Below are 26,308 nucleotides of genomic sequence, written 5' to 3'. Positions count from 1 at the left end.
GGTTGCCTCCTAGAGAAGGGTGCAGAATGCCTCCTAGAACAGCCCACCTGGAAGCTGGGAGACTGCAGCAGTTACCCATTGACTTCCATTCTCTATTAATTGAGGATTTCTTTTGCTTTGTGGGGTGTGTTGGGAAGGAGATGCACTCTAGAGAGCTCAGTGGTGTTTTAAAAAAAAAAAAAAAAAAGCAGCAGGCTGGGTGCCCTGGCTCATACCTGTGATCCCAGCATATTAGAGGCTCTCTTGAGGCCAGAAGTTTGAGACCAGCCTGGGCAACAAAATGGGAGCCATCTTTACCAAATAATGAATTAAGCTGGTGTGGGGTGGCATGCACCTATAGTCCCACTTACTCTGGAAATTGAGGTGGGAGGACTGAGGTTGCAGTGAGCTGTGATTGTGCCACTGCACTCCAGCCTGGTGACAAAGCAAGACACTGTTTCTTTTCTTTCCTTCCTTCCTTCCTTCTTTCTTTGTTTTCTTTTCTTTTCTTTTTTTTTTTTTTTTTAATGAAATCTCACTCTCTCGCCCAGGCTGGAGTGCTATGGCACAGACTTGGCTCACTGCAACCTCCACCTCCTGGGTTCAAGCGATTCTCCTACCTCAGCCTCCCAAGTAGCTGGGATTTACAGGCATGTGCCACCATGCCCGGCTAATTTTTGTGGTTTTAGTAGAGATGGGGTTTCACCATGTTGGCCAGGCTGGTTTTGAACTCCCAACCTCAGGTGACCCACCCACCTCAGCCTCCCAAAGTGCTGGGATTACAGGCGTGAGCCACTGCACCCGGCCAACACCCTCCCTCCCTCTTTCTTTCTTTTTTTTTTTGAGACGGAATCTCGCTCTGTTGCTCAGGCTGGAGTGCAGTGGTGTGCAGTCTCTGCTCACTGCAACCTCTGCCTCCTGGGTTCAAGTGATTCTCCTACCTCAGCCTCCCAAGTAGCTGGGATTATAGGCATGTGCCATGACACCTGGCTAATTTTTGTATTGTTAGTAGACATAGGGTTTCACCATGTTGGCCAGGCTTGTCTCAAACTCCTGACCTCAGGTGATCCACCCACCTTGGCCTCCCAAAATGCTGGGATTACAGGTGTGAGCCACTGCGCCCGGACCACTGTTTCTTAACAAAATAAAAAAATAGGCCAGGTGTGGTGGTTCATGCCTGTAATCCCAGCACTTTGGGAGGCTGAGGTGGGCAGATCACGAGGTCAGGAGATTGAGACCATCCTGGCCAACATGGTGAAACCCCATCTCTACTAAAATACAAAAAATTTAACCGGGCGTGGTGGCATGCACCTGTAGTCCCAGCTACTCGGGAGGCTGAGGCAGAGGAATTGCTTGAATCCAGGAGGCGGAGGTTGCAGTGAGCTGAGATTGCGCCACTGCACTCCAGCCTGGCGACAGAGCGAGACTCCATCTCAAAAAAAAAAAGATGATAAAATAAAATAAATAAATAAATAAATAAATAAAGGCCAGGTACACTGGCTCAGGCCTTTGGGAGGCTAAGGATGGCAAATTGCTTAAAGCCAGGAGTTCCAGACCAGCCTGGGCAACTAAACAAGACCCTGTCTCTACCAAAAATAATAATATTAAAATAAATTAGCCAAGTGTGGTGATGCACACCTGTAGTCCCATCTACTCCAGATGCTGAGACAGGAGGATCACTTGATCCCAGGGGTTCAAGGCTGCAGTGAGCTATGATCACTGCACTCCAGCCTGGACAGCAGAGTGTGACCTTGTCTCTTAAAAGGAAAAGAAAAAAAAAAGGCTGGACACCATGGCTCATGCTTGTAATCCCAGAACTTTAGGAAGCAAAGGCAGGAGGATCACTTGAGCCCAGGAGTTGGAGAGCAGCCTGGGCAAGACAGGGAGATCCCTGTTTCTACAGAAAAAAAAAAAAAAATTAGCCAGGCACGGCGGCGTGTGCCTATAGTCACAGCTACTCAGGAGTCTGAGGCAGGAGGATCTCTCAAGCCCAGGAGCGTAAGGCTGCAGTGAGCTTTGATTGAGCTGCTGCACTCCAGCCTGGGCATCAGGTGATACACTGTCTCAAAAAAAAAAAAAGAAAAAAAGGAAAAATGAAAAAAGAAAAAGAAAAGAAAAAGCAGAACGTAGAAAGACACATGTCAGCATCTTGAGGAAAGATGCTGTGAGTGTGAAGTAGGTTTAGAACTGTCTCAGAATTGAGTCAGGGGATGTGATGCGGGCATTCGAGGGGTCTGTTACAACATGCCATGAGCAATGTTCCTCTGAGTTTTTAAAGTTGTGAGCAAGCAACCATATTCCATGAGCAGGAGCAAAATGAGTATATATAAACAGACTGATGGTGCAATAAAATTAGACAGGTGTAATGAATAGTCCAGTGTTCACTTTGTTACTTTCATAAATGTTCTATGTGAGTGTATTTTGGTGGAGGGGGGACTCTATGAAGAGGCTGAATTTCAATGTTTCCACTGAACAAAGAAAGCGCTCATGGAAGCAGAAAGCTGAAGACATATTGGACAAGAGACTGTAAGCCTCTCAAGAATTTGTAGATACTTGGGAGAGGGTTTTGGATTTCCACAAGAGCTGGGGTCTACCTTTTTGGATCTTAAGAGACAGAAAAATCCCTGTGACAAAATTTAACCTGATATTAAGCAATGACATGTTTAGCTAGTGTATTGGTCTGTTTTCACAATGCTATAAAGAACTATTTGAGACTGAGTAATTTATAAAGAAAAGAGGTGGCGGGGTGCAGTGGCTCATGCATGTAATCCCAGCACTTTGGGAGGCCGAGGCAGGCAGATCACGAGGTCAGGAGTTTGAGACCAGCCTGACCAACATGGTGAAACCCTGTCGCTAATAAAAACACAAAAAATTAGCTGGTTGTGGTGGCACGCACCTGTAATCCCAGCTACTCAGGACGCTGAGGCAGAATTAGTTGAACCCAGGAGGCAGAGGTTGCAGTGAGCCGAGATCGCGCCACTGCACTCCAGCCTGGGTGACACAGCAAGACTCCATCTTAAAAAAAAAAAAAAAAAAAAAAAAAAGAGTTGGCACACAGTTCTGCATGGCTGGGAGGCCTCAGGAAAGTTACAATCATGGCAGAAGGGGAATGGGAAGCAAGGCACATCTCACATGGCAGCAGGAGAGACAGAGCGAGCAAGTGGGGAAGTGCCACACTTTTAAACCATCGGATCTCATGAGAACTCACTCACTATCAAGAGAACAGCATGGGGGAAATCCACCCCCATGATCCAATCACCTCCCACCAGGTCCCTCCCCTGACACATGGTGAATAAAATTCCACATGAGATTTGGGTGGGGACATATAGCCAAACTATATCAGTTAGTATACATATACTAAAATTAACATGCAGCCTGGCCAACATGGTGAAACCTCGTCTCTACTAAAAATACAAAAATTAGCCAGGTGTGGTAGTGCACACCTGTAATCCCGGCTACTCGGGAGGCTGAGGCATGAGAATTGCTTGAACCTGGGAGGTGGAGGTTGCAGTGAGCCGAGATCACACCACTGCACCAGCCTGGGCAACAGAGCAAGACCCTGTCTCAAAAAAAAAAAAAAATTAACATGCATGATAATTAAGTGAAGTCTAGACCTCTCCCAACAAGCTTCCTTTATCACCACCATATCTGGGGCTTTGCGATAAAGGGAACAGAGAAGTACCTAAGGAAAGGGGGAGGATATAAACCAGCTGTGCAGACAGCAGAGTGTGCTTTGGTATCTTAGGCCAGGCTGTAGCAAAGAGAAGCTGAGGCTTGAGAATACATGCTCCACCACCCTTAGTTTGGGGCTCAGTCCTCTGGAGGCAAACCCTCTGAAAAATATTTGCCTCAAGCTGTGTTTTCAAACAACTGGGACAACAGGTGTACAATGAGACTGTCCTAGGTAATGAAATGGGTTTTTTTTTCTTTTCTTAGTGTGTGTGTGTGTGTGTGTGTGTGTGTGTGTATAGTATGTGTGTATAAATCTATGAAGGGTCTTTTGGCATACCAGTTCCAACCAGGCTGAAGATGTAGACTAGAGTGGGACATTAGGAAGGGCAAGAGAATGTTTTCCATAGCTTTGATCAATTCATCCTCCTGCTTAAAATGTTCTCATGGCTCCCTATTGTGAGAAAGTACACTCCCTATTGTGAGAAAGTATACTAAAGTACTTATATGTTTGGATGATGGTCCAAATCTGGGACTATTTGAACATTAAAATAAACAAATGTGGTAATGGATTATAATACTATGGTTGGGGACCCCTAAGACCACCCTCAATTTCAATGATTTCCTACAAGAACTCAAAGAACTCAGACACATTGTTATACTCGTGGTTATGATTCATTACGGTAAAAGGATGCAAATTAAAATCAACAATATGAAAACGCACATAGTGCAGAGTCCCAAGAGAGACCAGATGCAGGCTTCCAGTGTCCTCTTTCAGTGGAGCTGTGCGGACATTAATACTATGTGACAACACACGTGAAGGATTGTCAATCAGAAGCCCACCTAAGCCTTGGTGTCCAGGGTTTTTATTGGGGGTCATTTGCATAGTCATAGTAATTGCTCCTATGGCTGACCTGAATTCTCCAGTCCCTCTAGAGGTCAAGCTGATATTATGTGGCCCAAAGTGCCCACTATAAATCACATTGTTAGCATGAATGATCTGGTGTGGCCCAAGGCCTTAACTAAACAAAAATACTCTTTATTAAGAGCCTTGAAACTAGGCAAGGGCCAAACTTTTCTTTGCAATGTACAGGGTTTGAACAACCCACACCTGCTGAGTTAATCCTTTACAAATCTGCTGAATAAAATAAAAATCCATGAGTACATATTGATATAAATAAACAAGGAATGTTAAATTAAGTTTAGCCTAAAGCTGCCGCCTTACATATTTTAAGGTCAGCCTAAAAGTTTCTCCGTACATGGTGAACTATAACCTAACTGGATGTGTAAACAGACTGTACCTATTCTTGTGCCAATCACCGAGTTTTAGCCAACCAAGGGTGGCCAACTGTTCAAACCATGTTCAAATAAGGCGAACACTGAGCCGTAACCAATCAGCTGTTTGTATACTTGAATTAGTCTGTTCTCATGCTGCTATAAAGAACTACCTGAGACTGGGTAATTTATCAAGAAAAGAGGTTTAATTGACTCACAGTTCTGCAGGCTGTAAAGGAGGCAAAGCTGGAGAGGCCTTAGGAAACTTACAATTGTGGGAGAAGGCAAAGGGGAAACAAGCAATTCTTTACATGGCAGCATAAGAGAGAGAGAGAGAGAGCAAAGGGTGAAGTACTACACACCTTTAAACAACCAGATCTCGTGAAAACTCACTATCACAAGAATAACAAGGCGGAAACCTGCCCCCATGATCCAATCACCTACCATTAGGTCCCTCCCCCAACACTGGGAATTACAATGCAACATGAGATTTGTGTGGGGACACAGAGCCAAATGATATCAATACTCACTTCCATTTTCTGTATATCACCTTCCTTTTCCTGTCTGTAAATCTTCTTCCACCACACAGCTGTGCTGGAGCCTCTGAACCTATTCTGATCCAGGGGCTGCCCAATCCAAGTCATTTTTTGCTCAATTAAACTCTATTAAATTTAATTTGTCTGAGGCTTTTCTTTTTAACAGGGATAAGGAACAATCCTTCTTGAAGAATGATAACTAATGATGTAGAAGAAATGATGAAGTTAGAAAGATCACTACAGTTGGTCCTCTGCATGTGTATAGCAGAGCCTCTAGAGGGAGCATGACCCGCCAACTCCTTGATTTCGGACTTCTAGGCTTCAGAACTGTGAGATAATGAATTTCTGTTGTCACCTAGTTTGGGGTCATTTGTTGCAGCAGCCATAGGAAACTAATGACATGAACAGAAGACAGGGAGATCAGGAAATTCTGGGTAGAAGAGGGTGGTTCCCTGGCAAAGGCCCCACCTTCAAGCCTGGAGACCATGGCCCTAAATGGAGACAGGCATTCCCGTTTTCATGCCCAAAACATTGCCTTTTGGCCCACCATGCCCCCTATCTCTTACCCATATAAACCTGGAACCCCAGGCTCCAGAAGCAGATGATCAGACAAGCAGATGAGGAGACAAGGAGACATGCGGATGAGCGGTGGCACAGCACAGCAGGGAAAGAGAGAAGAGGAGGAACATCTGAACGCCAAGAGGAGTTCAGCTGAGGGCAGTCAGAGAAGAGTTTGGCTGCTGGATGGCCAAACTTTAGGGGATCATCTTCCCACTCCATCCTCCCTTCCAGCTTCCCATCCATCCCACTGACTGCCACCTCCGCCACTCAGTAAAACCCCACATTCATCCTTCAAGCCTGTGTGTGACCTGATTCTTCTGGGACGCTGGACAAGAGCTCAGGATACAGAAAGCTGTCACACTGGCCCTCTGCTCTTGCAGAAAGGCAGAGGGGTCCATTGAGCTGCCTGACACTCAAGCTGTCTGCAGACGGCAAGGCTAAAACGGCACACGGTAACACACACCCACTTGCGCTCCTGCACCTGCCTGTCTGTGTGCTCCCCCTCCTGTTAGGGGTTTGAGCAGTGGTGGCAACCAAATAGGCAAGCCACACCCCTGTCGCACGTCCTTCGAGGGGGATTACGGAACATGCTTGTTTCACTAATACATATGCTAAAAGCAGAGGTGAAAGAATGATGCCTTGGGAATTTTTTTTTTTTTTTTAGACGGAGTCTCGCTCTTACTGCCCAGGCTGGAGTGCAGTGGCATGATCTTAGCTCACTGCAACCTCCGCCTCCCGGGTTCAAGCAATTGTCCTGCTTCAGCCTCCTGAGTAGCTGGGATTACAGGTGCCCGCCACCATGCCCAGCTAATTTTTGTATTTTTAGTAGACATGGGGTTTCACTATGTTGGCCAGGGTGGTCTTGAACTCCTGACCTCAGGTGGTCCGCCCGCCTCGGCCTCCCAAAGTGCTGGGGTTACAGGCATGAGCCACTGCACCGGCCTCAGGAATTTACACAATATTCAAGTCTCCACAAAATACTTATTGATTACAAAGTAAAATGTAGTAACTCTTTAGAGGAGAAATCTGGCATAACTCCTTTAACCAAGCCTATTTGGTTTGGAGTCAAACAGCTGATTTGAAGCTGCACTTGCATCATTGTGTTTTTTTGTTTGTTTGTTTGTTTGTTTTTTGAGACAGTCTCACTCTTGCCCAGGCTGGAGTGCAATGGCAACATCACAGTTTACTGTAACCTCTGCCTCCTAGGCTCAGGTAATCCTTCTGCTGCAGTCTCCCAAGTAGCTGGTATACAGGCACGCGCCACCACACCCAGCTACTTTTTGTATTTTTTGTAGAGACAGGTTTTGCCATGTTGCCTTGGCTGGTCTCCAACTCATGGGGTCAATCAATCCGCCCACCTGGGCCTTCCCAAGTGCTGGGACTACACTGCCTGAGCCACGAGGCCCTGCCTGCATCACTGTCTTATATTAGCTTGTACAATGTTAGGAAAGTTACTTAATTTCACTAAGGTTCAATTTCCTGTAAAACGGATTAATAATAATAAATATCCACATCTTAAGGATCTTATGAGGATTGTGACAATTCCACATAAAGCCCTTAGCACAGGACCTAAGATATACATTGTCAATATGTATCAGTTATTCTTATGAGAATCACTCTCATCTACAGAATAGGTTTAAATCTCCTGTAATTTAGTGAGATAAAATATCCTCTCAGTGAAAGACTTCATGATAAGGCCACAGCCTTGTCTTTCCAGTTCATACTTACATTGTACTCCTTTCCCAGACCTCTTGGTTTCTAATCATTCAACCTTGCTTATTGCAGGCCCTTGATCAACGAAACCATTCATCAGTGCCCCAAAGTCCCTCCATATCCATAGCTCAGAAAACTACCTCTCCACACAAAATTGATGATCAAGTATGTTTCTTGAAGCTCTTTCAGGGACACCCTCTAGTGAGGCTGCAGCTTCCAGAGAAGCAGGGTTAAATAGCAGCTTTCCTGATTCCATTGCTGTCTTCCTGGAGGGGTATGGCGACCACAAAGAGTAGAGTCAAAGATGATTGATAGGGTCAAGCCTCAGAGACAGAGAAAATTATAGTGGGACTTAGTTTCTTTTAAAATTTTTTAAATTTTTCTTTAGAGACAGAGTCTTGCTCTGTTGCCCAGGCTGGAGCATAGCAGCATGATCATTCCTTACTGTAACCTCGAAATTCTGGGTTCAAGGGATCTTCCCGCCTCAGCCTTTGGAGTAGCTAGAACTGTGTCCGGAATTGGTGGGGTCTTGGTCTCACTGACTTCAAGAACGAAGCCGCGGACCCTCGCAGTGAGTGTTACAGTTCTTAAAAGTGGCGTGTCTGGAGTTTGTTCCTTCTGATGCTCCGATGTGTTCGGAGTTTCTTCCTTCTGGTGGGTTCGTGGTCTGGATGGCTCAGGAGCGAAGCTGCAGACCTTCGCGGTGAACGTTACAGCTCTTAAGGCGGGGCGTCTGGAGTTGTTCGTTCCTCCCAGTGGGTTCGTGGCCTCGCTGGCTTCAGGAGTGAAGCTACAGACCTTCTCAGTGAGTATTACAGCTCATAAAGGCAGTGTGGACCCAAAAAGTGATCAGCAGCAAGCTCTATTGCAAAGAATGAGAGAACAAAACCTCCACACCGCGGTAAGGAACCCAAGGGAGTTGCCACTATTGGCTCGGGCAGCCTGCTTTATTCTCTTATCTGGCCCCACCCACATCCTGCTGATTGGTCCATTTTACAGAGAGCTGATTGGTCCGTTTTGACAGGGTGCTGACTGGTGTGTTTACAATCCCTGAGCTAGACACAAAAGTTCTCCACGTGGCCACTAGATGAGCTAGATACAGAGTGCCGATTGGTGTGTTTACAATCCCTGAGCTAGACATAAAGGTTCTCCAAGTCCCCACCAGACTCAGGAGCCCAGGTGGCTTCACCCAGTGGATCCCACACTGGGCCGCAGGTGGAGCTGGCTGCCACTCCCTCGCCCTGCGCTCCCACCCCTCAGCCCTTGGGCAGTCGATGGGACTGGGCGCCGTGGAGCAGCGGGGCGGCACTCATCAGGGAGGCTTGGGCCCCCGCAGGAGCCCATGGTGGCGGGGTGGGTTTGGGGGAGCTCAGGCATGGCGGGCTGCAGGTCCCAAGCCCTGCCCCATGGGGAGGCAGCTAAGGCCCAGCAAGAAATTGAGCACAGCAGCTGCTGGCCCAGGTGCTAAGCCCCTCACTGCCCGGGGCTAGTAGGGCTGGCCAGCTACTCCGAGTGCGGGGCCCACCGAGCCCATGCTTACCCGGAACAGGCGCTGGCCCAAGCGCCGCTGGCAGCCCCGGTTCCTGCCCCTGCCTCTCCCTCCACACCTCCCCGCAAGCTGAGGGAGCCAGCTCCAGCCTTGGCCAGCCCAGAAAGGGGCTCCCACAGTGCAGCGGTGGGCTGAAGGGCTCCTCAAGCGTGGCCAGAGTGGGTGCAAAGGCCGAGGAGGCCCCGAGAGTGAGCAAGGACTGCCAGCGCGCTGTCATCTCTCAGGACTACAGGTACACCACTATGCCTGGCTAATTTTTATTTCATTTCTGATGTTTTAATTTAATTTATGATGTTGACCTAAGAGATGGAAATCAGGGCTGCTCTGGCAAAGATAGGACTTATAGTTTCCCTCAATGCCAGAAGAGAAAGGAAAAATTTAAAACCATATCTTTTTTCCCTGTTCAAATCATTTCTCACACATATTCCTTGTATTCTCAGTGAAATCGCAAACTTGACCTTCTTGGATCTTTCATCTTCATGGTTGGTCTATTTGTAACATAGGAACGTGTGTACTGACTGACTACATTTCTAGTTAGGCAACCCCAAATTCTGCTTTCCCCAACAAGCTAATGAACAAGGCTACCTCAGTGAAGATGGGGTTTCCTGGGTCTCACCCCAACTGATTCCCTCCATCATCTTAAAGCAAGTCACTCAATACCAGGCCTCAGTTTCCTCAACTACAAAAGGAAGGCAATGAACTATGTACTCAACAGAACTCGAATCTTTCTGCCAGTTGAAATAGTTATTGATTTTTTTCTTTTCTTTTTTTTTTTTTTTGAGACAGAGTTTCGCTCTTGTTGCCCAGGCTGGAGTGCAATGGCACGATCTCGGCTAGCTGTAACCTCCGCCTCCTGGGTTCAAGCGATTCTCCTGCCTCAGCCTCCGGAGTAGCTGGGAATACAGGTGCATGCCACCACGCCCAGCTAATTTTTTTGTATTTTTAGTAGAGATGGGGTTTCACCATTTTGGGCAGGCTAGTCTCGAACTCCTGACCTCAGATGATCCGCCTGCCTCAGTCTCCCAAAGTGCTGTGATTACAGGCGTGAGCCACCATGCCCTGCGAAATACGTACTGATTTTCTAATGGGATGGGAGTTAGGGTGGAAAATGTGGGGAGATTGTTCATGGGCATATTCTAAGGCATGACTAACTCTAGACAATAAACTCAGAAGGAAGTGGGAGATGGAGGTGAGGAAGAAGGAAAGAGTTTTTTTTTTTTTTTTTTTTTTGAGAGGGTCTCGCTATGGTGTCCAAGGCTGGTCTTGAGCTCCTGGCCTCAAGTAATCCTCCCACCTCAGCCTTCCAAAGTGCTGGAAGATTCCTTCTTAAGTGTAGGATTTACTCCAATTCATCTTACAACCAAACTGCCTTTGATTTAATCAATTTTCAAATCTTGCCCCGATTTTAGAATTGAGATAGAAAGAGTGTTTTGGTTTTTCTTTTCTGGGGGGGGTGGGGGGAAGGAAAGGAATATGTAAATGACTAATTGGAACTTCTGAATGGGCAATTTTTTTTTTTTTTTCCTGAGATAGTGTCTCGCTCTGTCACTCAGGCTGGAGTGCAGTGGCACCATTTCAGCTCACTGCAAGCTCCGCCTCCCAGGTTTTACGCCATTCTCCTGCCTCAGCCTCCCGAGTAGCTGAGACTACAGGCACCCACCACCACGCCTGGCTAATTTTTTGCATTTTTAGTACAGACGAGATTTCGCCGTGTTAGCCAGGATGGTCTCGATCTCCTGACCTCGTGATCCACCCGCCTCAGCCTCCCAAAGTGCTGGGATTACAGGCGTGAGCCACCACATCCGGCCTGAATGGGCACTTTTTAAGTAGCTTACATATTTATCCATTCAATAAATATGTATTTAGAGCCTAATACAGTGCCATGCATAATACTAAATGCTGCGAATACGAGGGTAAATTTAATACAACCCCTGTCTTTATGGAACCTGTAATTTATGAGGAAAAGAGGCAGACACACAACTAACTGTAATGCAATAGGATAGTGTTAAATATAACAGAAATTGGAATAAAGCACCAGAGGACAATTGAAAAGGAAGTAATTGATTTTGCCTAAGGCAGTTTGGATAATGTCATGATAGATGTAATATTTTATTTGGATCTTGAAGGATGAGTAGGATCCGGGCAAAGAATAAAATGAACATTTTTATTGAAAACGAGACCAAGGCCGGGCACGGTGGCTCACACCTGTGATCCCAGCTACTCGGGAGGCTGAAGCAGGAGAATCGCTTGAATCTGGGAGGCGGAGGTTGCAGTGAGACGAGATCACGCCACTGCACTCAAGCCTGGGCGACAGAGCGAGACTGTCTCAAAAAACAAACAAACAAAAAACACGAGACCAACAATGCTTATTCTAGAGTTTGACATTACCTAGATCAGACTTGAAGCAGCTTGGTTACAAATCATTTGAGAGATCCCGAAATGTTCACAGAGCTGGAAGTATATTTTCAGTAGGGAAGAAGACATTCTTCAGATAGTATCATCAAAGGTACAATATTTTTAAAAGATTTATTTACATATATCAAAGCATCACATTGTACCCCATAAATGTATGCAATTATGATTTGTCAATTAAAAATAGTATTAATAAAAAATGTAATGGGCCGGGCGCGGTGGCTCACGCTTGTAATCCCAGCACTTTGGGAGGCCGAGGCGGGCGGATCACGAGGTCAGGAGATCGAGACCATAGTGAAACCCCGTCTCTACGAGAAATACAAAAAAATTAGCCGGGCGTGGTGGCGGGCGCCTGTAGTCCCAGCTACTCGGAGAGGCTGAGGCAGGAGAATGGCGTGAACCCGGGAGGCGGAGCTTGCAGTGAGCCGAGACCGGGCCACTGCACTCCAGCCTGGGTGACAGAGCAAGACTCCGTCTCAAAAAAAAAAAAAAAAAAATGTAATGATGTTATTTGTAGACATGTAACATTTGAAAATAAATATAATTGTACTGATTTAGAGTGAACGAAGGAAATTTCATTTAAATGGCAAAGGAACATATGGTGACAGAGTAATATTACTAAAAATGCTCACTAGAATTTTCCCTTAATATCTTTCCCTGATTTATGTGACATAAACACACTACATAATGGTGTGAGGGACTATAAAGGTTTTATTGCCACTTGTTTGGTATTGCCTGCGTAACTCACTCTGAGTGCCAGTTATGGGTATCTCAAACTAAGTGCCATAAAACATTTATAGCATGCCACTCCATTTCCTATACTTTTCATAGAGACAAAACTTAAGCGCTCACAAAAGTACTTATAAATATAATAGCTAGTTGTGAAAACTTTTTAATTTAGATCCCACATTTCCAGTTTGCAGGAAGAAAAATGTAATGAAGATTTACGTTACTTCTCTGCAGGAACTCAGATTAGTTGGCAAATTCCTTTTCCAAGAAAAACCACTTTTCAAAGATATCCTCAGTAAATGCATTTTGTAATTAACATAAAATTGGCAAAGTCGCTGTGCCTACACGTTTGAATTCATTTGTAAATAACGACTACTCACTTCCTTGCTTCCCCACCCGGGGACCAGGCTCCAAGCATCACAGGTGCAGAAAGACTTGCAAAAAGGAATGAATAGGAACAAAAGGATGTAGACACCAGGAGGAAAACAGGATCTTCCAGAACAAAATTAATCTCGCAAGGCATAGCAGATCCAACACCAGATATTACCAAAGTTTAAACTTTTTCAATGGTCATCAGAGATAGTGTATCAAGTTTATTAGGTCTTTCACTACGGCTGTCTGATTTGCTTAAACCTTTATGTTATGCTTATCTTGAGGGATAGATTTCTGTGCTAAGCACATAATAGGTGTTAAACCAATATTGATTTTTAAAAGGAGGTGGTCATTAAATAGAAACTTTACTGTTATTTTAACCTTTAGATTTATGGCTCAAGGGCCAAACGATGATTTGTACGATTCCCTAGTTTCACTACTCGTGAGTTATTACAAGAAATACAACTCTGCTATGCAACAGAAGAACCACAAATAGTCATTAAATTACCGCACACCAAACAGCTTGGAGATCAGATAGGAAATGTTTGGGGAGAGAGTCCTGCTGAAGTTCCAAGTCTCAAACAAAACCCCTCAACATCAGAGTGCATAGTGAGTTTAAATTTATTGTAATTAAAGTCATCCAGATGGTAGTTGGATTAATCAATGAAGAGGTGGTTATCTATCTTGGGATAGAAGATTCTGAAACCCAGAGTGAGAAAAATCCCCAAGGTGGGGGTGGGGACAGTTAATAAGAGCTCTTGGGAAAGGCCCTTTCATAGAGGATTGGAAAATAATACGTTTGAATTTGAATCTCTTTGAATATAAATCTCCCCTAACAGCAGGAAAAGGGTCCTCTAGCCCAGCAAGCTTTGGGGAGGGAGTAAGCGGAACTGCAAAAGAGCTCGCTCAGCTGTTTCTGGATTGGGGCGCAGAGAAAGAAATCGCGATCAGGGAACTGAATACTGGAGTCCCTCAAAATAACCCGAAGTGTCAAATAGTGAGCTCCAAGCAAAGCGTTGACCCGGCTACCCCTCCGCAGCGCCCTACGCTGGGTTCCCTTCCACTTCCCCTCCCCCGCGCGGGGCGATAGCCAGGTGCGGTCCCTTCCCACGCGGGGCGCGGCGAGTGCGGACAGCTCCCTTCGGGGCTGCGGAGGGCGGGAAGTCTGCGGTTCGCGGGCTCCAGCCGGCTGGCGGGCGCCCCTTGCAGTCCCTGAAGTCGGCCGGGCCCCGCAGGCCCCGCGCCTTCTCGGCCCCAGCTGTTCCTCGCGAAGCGTCCGGCGGTGGCGGAGGCCTCGCGGCCGCCCGCCCGCCCCGCGAGCGGCAAGCGCGGGGCTCAGAGGGGAGGCGGGGCGAGGCCGCGGGGCGGAGGGGGGCGGGAGGTGCATCCTGGGAAATCCACCAACATGGGGCGCAGCGGCCGCCGCCGCCGCCGCCGTCGCCGCGAGTCCCGGCCGCGGGTGCCTCCGCTTCCCTGACGCCCAGCTGGGGCCTCGCCGCCCGCCGCGGCCCGGGTCTTTGCGGCCCAGACTCGCCAGCGCGCCCTTCTCCCGCCTGCTCGCCGGGGCCATGTGAGGAGGCAGCTCCCTCCACCGCCGCCGCCTCCTCTTCCTCCCCCGCCCCCTCTCCCTGCCCGCCCCCCTCACACGGAGCCCTGGAGGATCCCCCGCTGCTGCCCGCCCTCCCTACGCCACCCCCACGATGGACAGGAACTACGCGACCTCGGGCTTCACCGAGCCGCCGCCGCCCGCGCCCCCCGCCGCCCCCGCCCCCGCCAGCGCCGCAGCGCAGCCCCCTGCCCCAGCCTGGGCCTACGAACCCCGAGCCGCCGCCGCCGCCGCCAGCAGCAGTTGCAGCAGCGGCAGCTGCAGCAGCGGCAGCAGCCCCAGCCTCAAGGCCAGGTAGGGAGGGTGGGCGGCGGGGTCGCGGTGGACCAGGAAAGGCCGGGGATGCGTTTGGGGCCTTCGCTCGGTTGCAGCGCCGCCCAGAGGTCTGGGCCGGGCGGGGAGCCCTCCGCTTCCCCTCGCCCAGCTCGGGGGAGGCGGCTGATGACTCCTACGGGGTGGTCGCGGGTAGGTGGGGGCGCCCGGTGCAGGATTCGCGCCTGGTGACGGCGGGTGAAGGGAGAGCTGGGCGGGAGTCGTGGGGCTCCGTCACCTCTCGGGTCCTGGGCTCTCACATGGTGAAGTTTGGGCTCGTGGCTGAACTCGGGATCTGTGAGACCCAGGATTGGCGCCGGGGGTCCGAAGGGGGCGCCGGAGAGTTTGGGGCAGTGGCGATCCATTGTATTGGAACCTGGATGGCCGACAATGCGGTCTTGGGGACCCCGGCGTGTGAGGGTTGCGGAGGCGGGAGAGGAAGAGTCGCGGAACCGTGTCCCGGAGACACTGAGGGACCCGGGAGGGCTGGGCTACGGGAGAATCCCCGGGGCGCAGGGCAGAAGAGGGGGCCCGGCAGGGCGCGAACGCGGCTCCAGGGCCGGGTGACATATGTTTGCGCTGGTGGCCAAGATTTAGGCGATTTTTCTTCCACGCGTTCAAAGTTGCTCTTGGGTTTCCTCCCCTTTTAACAACAGCAGGAAGTAAGGAATCTTTGCCTTCTGTGCCTCGGGGTGACTGAGAGTTGGGAAGAAATGGGGCGGGGGTTGGGGTGGGGGTAGTGAAGGCCGTAAAGGTTGAAGAACCAAAGCATGCTTCTCCATCTCGGCCTCTAAGGTCCGGGTGCATTATGTAGCGTGGAGTTCAAGAGTTCATCTTGCATGACCAAGGAAATCTAAAATGTTGACTCCTACTTGATATTTAAGCTCGCGGGAAATGTGTAGTGGTGCCACACTGTGAAACGGTCCCATTTGAATGATAACTGGAAGGCGTGGTCTGGTTTGGAGGATTGGTGAGCGGGGTGTTTTAAAGCCACCTCTCCCGAACAATACAGAATCTGGTAGGTGCAGCTTCTGATTACATGGACCAGGGAATCCTGGGTTGCTAGTGACTTCATCCTCAGCTACCAACAGGAAGCTTCGTGGCTTTATGATCTCATCAGATTTTTTCATTATTTTTCACGACAGAAGTGAACTTTTGTTTTAAGTTTATACGTTACCGTGTTCCAGGTTATCTTCTTTGTTTTTATGAAAGTTCTACGTTCATGATTGAGCAAATAAGTGTGAAGAGTAGCTGGTCTTTGTCTTAGATTGTCCATTGGGACGATTGTGAAAGAATGAGAAAAATTTGCTTCAAGAATAGGGATATAAGCTTTCTCAGAAAATTTTAGGCCTTTTGTTTGAAAGACTTGGGAGTTAACAAAAATAACGTGATGTGCCAATTTGGAGCTAAGTAATTAAATGCTGAAACCTTTCAGAAATAGCCATAATTTTGTATTACATACAAGTAAGCCATTTTAAGGAGTTTTATGAAAGACATTTGGCATTTCACCCATGATTTCTTCTTGATGGTAATTTGACTATCCTTTTTCAAGTAGCTTTTTCCATTGACTAGGATAATTTACAAATGAAAATTACTTTCTCCTCATTGAACAGCATGATAGTTATTTGTGCCGCATTTTTTATCTTTTAAATGAAAAATATTAGGTAAATGAAACTGAAATACTACCTGGTTACTTCTTTTAGTAGAATACTTCTGAGGCAAGAAACTAAAATCTACTTGTCATATTTTCCAAATGTTATTTATCAGAGTAACACGGAATGACTTCCCAAACACACTTGAAAACAGTAAGTAGATTCACTTGGCACACATAATCTAAAGGAGATTTATTTTCTGCTTACTGGAAGTTATTGAATCTTAAATGTTACCCCTCATGCCCTCTCCCCCTGCTTTTTTAAAAAATAAGGGGTGGGGGGAATCAGCTAAAATACAGCATAGAAAATGCAGGTTTACCCCCCTCCCCCGCCAACCTGCTTTGTTAACATCTTGTATTGGGATCAGGCCATCTGTACAGAGTTACACACACTTCTAAATTATACCTCATTTTGTTCCTCAAACCGTGCAAATATTCCTCTTTGATTTCAGTTATATCAAAAATAGCAAATCTGAAATATGCCTTGTAGGTCTAAATATTCTACACTTCAGAAGCTTATTTATATTTTTATACCATTTTAAAAAGCTTTTTCATAATGCACGTATCAGTTGAATGTTTTTGTTCCCCTTTGTGGCAGTTTCTTCTGAAGGTGCAAATGAGTACTAGTTGTGATGATGTAATATGGATACTTATCCATAAAGAATTAGCCTGTCTGTCACCTTGCTTCCTGTAACCTATTCAGAAGCTGACAGATGGTAATGACATTCAGTTGTTGCCGACAGGGATCTAACATCCTACTTTATGCCTTCTTGGTCTTGAAATACATCATTTTCATCAGTTGATGGGAAAGTACATGATAAACAGCTTTTCATAAGTTTGAAACAGTACTTTTTTTAATACAACAGCTCTGTTAGTTATTAGGTAGTTTTATTGTACTAACAGTGGAAAAATAGAGTGGGAAACTCCAGCATTTTACCTTAAATAGGGCTTATAGAGAGATTTTTGAATATTTCTCAGAGAGTACTTGCTAGGTACTTGGAAAGTGCAGGGATAAGGACTGGCCATATAAATCTTCATTTATTTGTGCTAATTTCAGTTCGTTTTAGGAACTAAATGAACAAACATGTCCTTTGCTGAACACCACGCAGGTGGAAATACCTTTTGGGGTGCAGTTTTGAATGTTGTAAATACCTTTGCATGGCTTGGGAAATAAGAAGGTCATCAGGAGTCTGCAGATCCACTGCCGCATTCTGTACTTGATACTTATATCTTGGTCACAACAGGAAGAGGCAGGCTGTTTTATGGTGATAATCGATGTGTTTGTATTTGAATATGCACCAGAAAGTAAGGGAATGGAAATATTTTGTATTTAAATAGGTTTACTTTTTTTTTTTTTTGCAATGGAATTTCGCTCTTGTTGCCCAGGCTGGGGTGCAACGGCGTGATCTCAGCTCACTGCAACCTCTGCCTCATGGGTTCAAGCAACTCTCCTGCCTCAGCCTCCTGAGTAGCTAGGATTATAGGCTCCTGCCACCACGCCTGGCTAATTTTTGTATTTTTAGTAGACATGAGGTTTCACCACATTGGCCAGGCTGGTAATTTTTGTATTTTTCGTAGAGATAGGGTTTCACTGCATTGGCCAGGCTGGTCTTGAACTCCTGACCTCAGGTGATCCGCCCATTTTGGCCTCCCAAAGTGCTGGGATTACAGGTGTGAGCCACCATGCCCAGCCTGTTTTTTGCCTTGGGATTCTAACTTGAAATAACTTTTGGCACCAGTTTTTAGAATTCCTAATGCATACTTTTTTTTTAGTATGATGTATAATGAGTATGATAAATACTCCTCTGAAAAACCAAAGTAATGATTAGCTCTTCTAAAACCTGTCAATTTCTATATGATGGACATTTGTTTGATACATTTCAAATCTAGAGTTTTCCTCAAGGTTTTTGGAAAAAGGCCTTATAGATCATAATTTGTAAGGAGTAAGAACAATCTCAAGTTAATGAAAGGTTATTTCAAACAAACTTCCACTCTTAGAGTTCAGAAAGTTATTTCCCATGGAAACCACGTCATAAGTAATAATAGCTGTCATTTACGTCACGAGCAACTAATTAGTGCTAGCTGTTTTAAGTCACATATACATACATACATTCATTTATCAAAATTCATTATAAAAATCCTTTGAGGTAGGCATTCTTTTTACCATCCTTTTATGGATGAGGAAACTGAGGGATAGAGACATGAAGTAATTTATACCTACAGCTACATAGCTAGTAAATAGTGGTGCTGGGATTGAAACCTGGGCATTGTAGATCTGGACCGTATGTGATAACCAGTGTACTACACTGCTTTATTGTAAGATAGTGGAATGCTGTAATCCTCCTGTATGTGAAATGAGCTTCTGTGAGCTGGCCTGGAAACCTAAGTATCATTAATATCCTTATTTCAGTGTTCTTTGTCACCGTTGACCATTTCCTAGTTGAAATATATTCCTTTTCACCTCCATAGCACTGCACTTGCCTGGTTTTCCTCCTACTTTTCTGGCCTACTGCTTTTTCCTGTTCTTCACTGGTGTTTACTCCTCTTCTGTCTAATCTCTGCATGTTACTGTTTCCTCAGGGCTTGGGATTGATAAATTTCTTGTTCATTCCTTGCTTTCTCCTGAGGACTCACATCCACGTCCATGCTTTTAAATACTATCTCAGTGGAGATGCCCATATTTGAGCAGACTCTTCTCAGGACCTCAGACTCTTCTGAGAACCTGATCACATAACCAACTACCTTTTGACCTTTTACTTGAGCTTAATGATACGCTTTCCCCACCCATCACACCTCTGCTTCTCTAGTGAGGCCCATCTCAGTAATTCATACCTCTGTCCACCTAGTTGCCCAGGCCAGACAGTGGGAGTGTGTATGCTCAGTCACTAAGACCTACTGCTTTTGAATCTAATGTCTTGAAACTGTCTGCTTCTTTTGTATCCACTGCTCCAGCTGATCCAAGCCACCATTATTTTTCACTTGGACAACTGTAGTAGCTCCTAACTTAGTCATCTTGGACCTTTTCTTTCCTCCCTTCAATTCATTCTTCTTATACCATCCAGAGTGATTTTTAAAAACACAGATCTACAAGTTTGCTCTTGGTCCTTTGCTTAAAGCCTTTCCATGGCTACTCCTACATATTAGGGTCACCTTTTTAAACATCTGTAATATGGTCAGACGTGGTGTCTCACGCCTGTAATCCCAGCACTTTGGGAGGCTGAGGTGGGAGTATTGCTTGAGCCCAGGAGTTTGAGACCAGCCTACGCAACGTGGTGAAACCCTATCTCTACAAAAAATAAATAGAAAAAATTAGCCGTGCATGGTGGCGTGCGCCTGTGGTCCCAGCTACTCTGGAGGCTGGGGTGGGAGGATGGCTTGAGCCTGGGAGGTAGAGGTTGGCGTGAGCTGTGATGGTGCCACTGCACTTCAGCATAGCGACAGAGTGAGAACCTGTCACACACACACGCACACACACAAATTGTAATGTGCTCTCTATGGCTCTGCATTTACTGACCAATTTTTTTAAAATTTATTTTCTTTTTTATTTTTCTTGAGACAGGGTCTAACTCTGCTGCCTAGGGTGGAGTACAGTGGTATGAACACAGCTTGCTGCAGCCTCGACCTCCTGGGCTCAGGTGATCCTCCCAAGTAGCTGGGACTACAGGCATGTGCCACCACACCTGGCTAATTTTTAAATTTTTTGTAGAGATGAGGTCTTGCTATGTTGACCAGGCTGGTCTGGAACTCCTGGCCTCAAGCAATCGTCCTGCCTTGGCCTCCCAGGTGTGAGCCACCATGCCTCGCACTGGCCCATATTAAATTCTTTGAATCATCCTAAATTCCTTCTTACCTTAAGGTTTTCATACATCGTCTTACCTTCACTTAGATAACTGTCACCCTATCCCCACCTCCCAGCCTGACTTGTTAAGGTATCTCATGTGAGGAACCTGCAGTATTTTCAGCCTTCACTCCTTGTTGCTTTGTGCAATGGTATATGTTTTCACAGAATATTTTATTTTCATATTCTTAAAAATATATTCCTATGTATTGTTTATGTAATACGTATCTTCTTCAGAATGGAGGTTATTTGAAGAACCCCTATCTGTTTTGCTAACTGTTACATTTGTAGTACTAGTATTTACTTTAATCCATGGCCTATAGTTGGTGCTTAATACATACTTACATCATGAAAGCCAGAACTCTGCTTCAGTGTGGGAATTGGAAGCCCCTTTCTTCCTGTTGCAGCCTCTAATGCCATTCCCCCTCTACCCTGTAGTTGGGACCAAGATGAAGGGTAAGTTTGTGATTATCTTTGGTTACCAGGGTGGGGATATGGGCTACTACTTGTTTCTTCCTTTCCTTGGTATGTTCTCTGGAACAATGAGTACTAAAATATGTCTACCAAAACACAGTTTTCTTTCATTCATTAAACAAATATTTGAGTACCTACAATTGTTAAGCCAGTGTTGCCTGTATCTCCTTAAGTTATTTTATTTCTGCAGTGAAAGCTTGAGAAATCAAGTGACAAGCATGCAGTCACTCATTAAAATGTAGTGGCCATCTCTGAGTTTCTGTTTCTCAGCTGAGTTCTGCAGGGTGCCACAAACATGAAAAAAAGTCTTGCCTCTGAAAGAACTTGTGATCTGGAGGGTGAGAGGGTAATGCACTTGCTTCCTCTCTGCTTGGCTTCTAAATGTTGAAGTGCCCAGAAACTTGGAGTTCTGTCCTTTTTTCTTCTCTCTCCACTGACCCTAGGTGTAGTTGCCATATATATGAGATGACTTTCAAATTTATATCTCTGGATTCATATCTAGCATCTGACATCTTCATTTGAATATTGAATAGGTATTTCCAAAATGACATATCCAAAACATGATTGTCACCCTCTCAACCTGGGCCTCCTCTAGCCCTCCCCACCTCAGTAATTATTATCACCATTTACTCCGTTACTTATGTCCAGAAGGTTAGAGCCATCCATGATTCATTTCATTCCTTCCCATATTGAGTCCCTCAGCAAATCCTGTTGGTTCAATCTCTATATCCATAATTTCCTGCATGGATTATTGCAGTTGCCTCCTGTTGCTTTTCTTGCTTCCTTTTAGGCCTTCTATTTATTAAGTATGCAACAGCCAGAATTAACTTTTCAAAAGTATAAGTCAGGTAATGTCATTACCCTGCTTAGAACCTTCCAGTGTTAATCAGTAAAATCCAAGGACTTGGTCGGGTGTGGTGACTCATACCTGTAATCCTAGCACTTGGGAGACCGAGGCAGGCAGATCACTTGAAGCCAGGAGTTCGAAACCAGCCTGGCCAACATGGCAAAACCCTGTCTCTACTAAAAATACAAAAATCAGCTGGGCATGATGGCAGGCGCCTGTAGTCCCAGCTACTCGGGAGGCCGAGGCAGGAGAGTAGCTTGAACCCAGGAGGCAGAGATTGCGGTGAGCCGAGATCGCGCCGCTGCACTCCAACCTAGGTGACAGAGCAAGACTCCGTCTTAAAAAAAAAAACAACCAATGACTTGTCATGGCCTACAAAGCCCTGCATGATCTAAGCCTCAGCTAATTTCTCCAACCTCATGTCATTCCCCTCCCACCACCATCCTTCAGCCATACTGGCTTTACTTCTGTTCCTGAAACATGCTAAGATTATTTGTGTCTTAGGACTTTTGCACCGGCTATTCTCTTTAACTGAAGTTTTCTTTCCAGGTCTTTGCTTTGCTGCTTCTGCTTTTGCTGATAGATCTTTTCCCACATGTTACCTTCTCAGAAAGGCCTTCTCTGACTGCCCTGTCTAAAGTAACTGCACATCACTAACACATGACAGTTTTACTTCTTCAGAGCATTCTCACTCTCTGGAGTAATTTTGTTGATTTATATGTATCATTTATTACCACCCTTTCCCGATACCACTAACCATCACTGATAGAATGCATGTTCCATGAGAACAGGGCTCTTTGTCTTGTTCACATCTGTACAAGGCAGGTTAGTATAGTAGTTGATAGCATAAGCTCTGGAGTTAGAATGTTTGAGTTTGTATTTTGACTCCACCACTTGCAGTATGATCTTAGACAAGTTTCTTAACCTCTCTGTGCCTCAGTTTCCTTATGTAAAATGAGGACACTTTTAGAATTCTGGAAGATTAAATGGAAAAACTTAGAAAAGTATTTAGAGTGATGTCTAGCATATAGAATAGCATATGGATTATTAACTTTATTGTCAGCACTTAGAACAATGTTTGATGCATTGTGCCATTAAACGTTCAGTGAATGAGTGAAATAACTATGCTATTAATACTTGTCAGACTATTCCAGAGGTACAAAAATACTTCAGGGACTTAGTGGGAAAAATTATATTGAGTTCAAGGGGATCATGGTAGCATTTGTCAGGTAGATTGCACACAAACTGATCTGAATTATTGCTAATGTTGCGTAGTGGAATAAGGGATTAGTACAAAGAAGGAGCTTCCAAGAACAAGTGTTCTAAGAGGGAGGAAATGGAATCTGCTAGGCCAGTTAAGGGCTGGGCCTTGAACTGGCACAGTATCACTTCTGCCAGTCTGTTGGTCAAAGCAGTCCCTGGTCCATTGCAGAATTATCATGGGAGGGAAACTACATAAAGGTGTGGTTCATTGGGGAGCTCACCGGAGTAACACTACCATAGAGCATTGGTACTAGATTTTAGAGGGCTTCTGATGACAGATCATGGAGTTTAGTCGCTCCACTCTAAAGGATAGGGAGTGGCCAGGTGTGGTGGCTTGTGCCCATAATCCCAGCACTTTGGGATGCCGAGATGGGCTGATAGCTTGAGCTTAGGAGTTTGAGACCAGCCCGGGCAACATGGTGAAACCCCGTCTCCACAAAAATAACAAAAATTAGCCTGGTGTGGTGGTGTGCGCCTGTGGTCCCAGCTACTCAGGAGGCTGAGGTGGGAGGATTGTTTGAGCCTGGGAGGTGGAGGCTGCAGTCAGCCATGATTGCGCCACTGCACTCCAGCGCAGGCATAGGGAGTGAGACCTGTCTCAGAAAAACAACAAAAAAACCCACATAAAATCTCTGTTCTTGTGGAGTTTACACTCTTGGGTAAAGGAGTCGGGCAAGCAAATTATTAAGAAAATTTTCTCCTAGAGGAAGTGCACTTCCCTGAGATCTGAGGAAGCAGCAAGTGCAAATGTCTCAAGGCAAGAACGAGCCTGGCAGTTCCCTTCCCTGGCAGGATCTTACTGTAGCTCAGTGGTACTTCAGAACCACCCAGGGCTTGTTGAAACACAAGTTGCTGGGCCCAACTCCGGAGTTTCTGAATCCATAGGTCTTGGGTGGAGCTCAAGAATTTGCATTTCTAACAAGTTCGTAGGTGATTCTTGCGCTGCTTGTCCGGTGAGGAGATTTTGAGAATCACTGACCTGGATCTTGTCAGTGTTGGCTTCTTGACATTCTTATCTCTCCTTAAATATCATCTCTTCACAAAGACCTTCCTTGACCACCAGATCTAAAGTCCCACCAGGTTTCCTTTGTTCCAACACTTCTGTTTTCCCCAAAGTATTTGTCCTTAGCTGACAAGACCAGAAAGGCGAGTTTAGGAGTCTGACTGGACATGTGTATAGGGACAATAGTGGAATCTCAGAGATTAAGGTCTCCGAGGGTGAAGAATGACGGGCTGAGAACTGAGCCTTTGCCGTTGTAGGTGATAGTGTCTATTACATGCCTACTATGTGCTGAGCACTGGCCTAATAATTTTATAGTGTTATCTCATTTAACTTCTCACAGTAATTCTAGAATATAGGTACTATTGTTAGCCCGTTTTATAGACAAGGAAACTCAAGCAAAGAGAGATTTATTAATTTGTCCAACATGACTGCTAGTAAATGGCAGAGGCAGGATTTGAACCCAGGAGGTGTCACTTCAGAGACCGTGCTATTAATCATAAGCTTTCAGGGAAAAATCGTTTTGGGAAGTTGAGGGTATAGGATTAAATAGAATTGGCAAATGAAGTCAGAAAGAGGTTTAATGATAAAATACTTTGAAGAAGGATGTTGGGTCTTTGGGATTTAACATTTATGCTGGGAGGTTATATTTTCCATTATTTAAAAAATTAGAATCATTTTCCCAGAGCATACTTTTGCTAAAAGTTTTTGCAGAAAACTTGGGGACATGGGCTTATACCAGACTGAATGGTTGCCATAGGGTGTGGGTAGTTCAGAGATTTTAACTGAAGCACGTCTCATATTCTAGACACTGTTCTGGGGGCTTGGGATACATGAGAGAACAAAACCAAGATCCTGAGGTGAATGGGGTGAGAGAGCTGATTAAAAAATGAACATAACTGTACATTATCTAGTATGTTGGGAGGTGATACCAGAAAAAGAAAAAGCAGAATTAGGCAGAATGGGATGTGGATGGGGGAGGTGTTGCAGATTTACAAACCAAGTGGACTGGGCAGGCTCATTGAAATGACTGAACAATGACTTGGAAGTGCTAACTTTTGAAATGAGAAGAAAAAATGTTACCTTGGGAAATAGGGTGCTTCAGTAAGTTTTTTATTTGTTTGTTTGTTGTTTGTGAGACAGAGTCTTGCTCTGTCGCCCAGGCTGGAGTGCAGTGGCGTGATCTCAGCTCGCTGCAACTGCAGCCTCCACCCCTGGGATCAAGCAATTCTCCTGGCTCAGCCTCCCGAGTAGCCGAGATTACAGACGCCCACCACCACGCCCAGCTAATTTTTGTATTTTTAGTAGAGATGGTGTTTCACTGTGTTGGGCAGGCTGGTCTGGAACTCCTGACCTCAAGTGATCCATCCGCCTCGGCCTCCCATAGTGCTGTGATTACAGGCATGAGCCACCACGCCCAGCCCCAGTAAGTTTGTTTTACCCCTACTTCAAATGAGACTACAAGTTTTGTAAAAAAAACTTACCTGTTCCTTGGGTTAACTTGCTTACAGGAAATCTTATTTCTTTGTTTAATGTTTATCCCTGTTGCTGCTTCTGGTGTTTTAATTTCAGCCACATGCTGGGTGACTTTGTTACTAGGCTGCTACTAACACAGTTTCCTTACATTGACTCAGGCCAATCTAGCCGGGCTTTCCAGTCTAGGCCTTTCTGCAGTCAAGGCAATAGTAAGCATTTCTTTTTCTTTTTCTTTTTTTTTTTTTTTGGGACAGAGTCTTGCTATGTCACCCAGGCTGGAGTGCAGTGGTGCGATCTCAACTCACTGCAACCTCCAACTCCCAGGTTCAAGCGACTCTCCTGCCTTGGCCTCCTGAGTAGCTGGGATTACAGGCACATGCCACCATGCTCAGCTAATTTTTGTATTTTTAGTAGAGACGAGGTTTCACCATGCTGGCCAGGCTGGTCTCTAACTCCTGACCTTGTGATCCACCCACCTCGGCCTCTCACAGTGCTGGGATTACAGGTGTGAGCCACTGCGCCCAGCCAGTAGTAAGCATTTCTTAATGTGCTAGCAGTGAATATGAATATGTCTATGGATGCTGTATAATATGAAGAGGTAAATGAGAGGATGTGGGCCTGGTTTCAGCATATCCACTCATTTTGCTTTTTTTTTTTTTTTTCTGCAGAACCATCTTCTCTTTTATCTTTGAGTGAAACACAGTTTTTTCACGTTCCTTGAATGGTGTTAGGAATGCTCTTATCTAGGGTCTCTGTGCTTTTTCCTGTGCCAGGACCACTTTTCCCTGAGATAATCTGCATGACTTCCTCATGTTGATCAGTGGCCTCTGCTTAGCACCCTCAAAAGAATGGTACGCACTCCCATCACCGTCGACCCTGCTTAAGGTTTCTTCATGAAATTTATCAATCCTTGATATAAATACTTCTCTGTTCTTGTTTATTGTAGTCTCTGTCCTTTAGCTTGGGTGTTTTTTGACAGTAGAACTTCAGTTGTGTTTTCCCCCACTTGCGTGGCATATGATAAGTGTTCAATGAATATTGATTTA

At 45.6% G+C, this 26,308-nt stretch overlaps 1 protein-coding gene across 3 annotated transcripts in view; it reads left to right on the top strand.

Annotated features, from left to right (window-relative positions):
• Window positions 1-14,180: 14,180 nt before the first annotated feature.
• QSER1 (glutamine and serine rich 1) overlaps window positions 14,181-26,308 on the top strand; it is an 81,182-nt gene continuing 69,054 nt past the window's right edge. For 2 of the 3 annotated variants that reach the window (XM_058446277.1, XM_032166322.2), the window contains exon 1: window positions 14,181-14,695. In XM_058446277.1, the coding sequence (XP_058302260.1) occupies window positions 14,496-14,695 (200 nt within the window). In that variant the 5' untranslated portion in view covers window positions 14,181-14,495. The remainder of the gene's footprint in view (window positions 14,696-26,308) is intronic. The other variant, XM_058446278.1, reaches the window with a different exon arrangement.

The sequence above is a fragment of the Hylobates moloch genome, unplaced genomic scaffold (genome assembly GCF_009828535.3).
Source record: "Hylobates moloch isolate HMO894 unplaced genomic scaffold, HMol_V3 SCAFFOLD_11, whole genome shotgun sequence".
NCBI classification, from domain to species: domain Eukaryota; kingdom Metazoa; phylum Chordata; class Mammalia; order Primates; family Hylobatidae; genus Hylobates; species Hylobates moloch.
The sequence above is the reverse complement of the archived record's forward strand: the minus strand, read 5'-3'. Positions and strand labels throughout refer to the sequence as shown.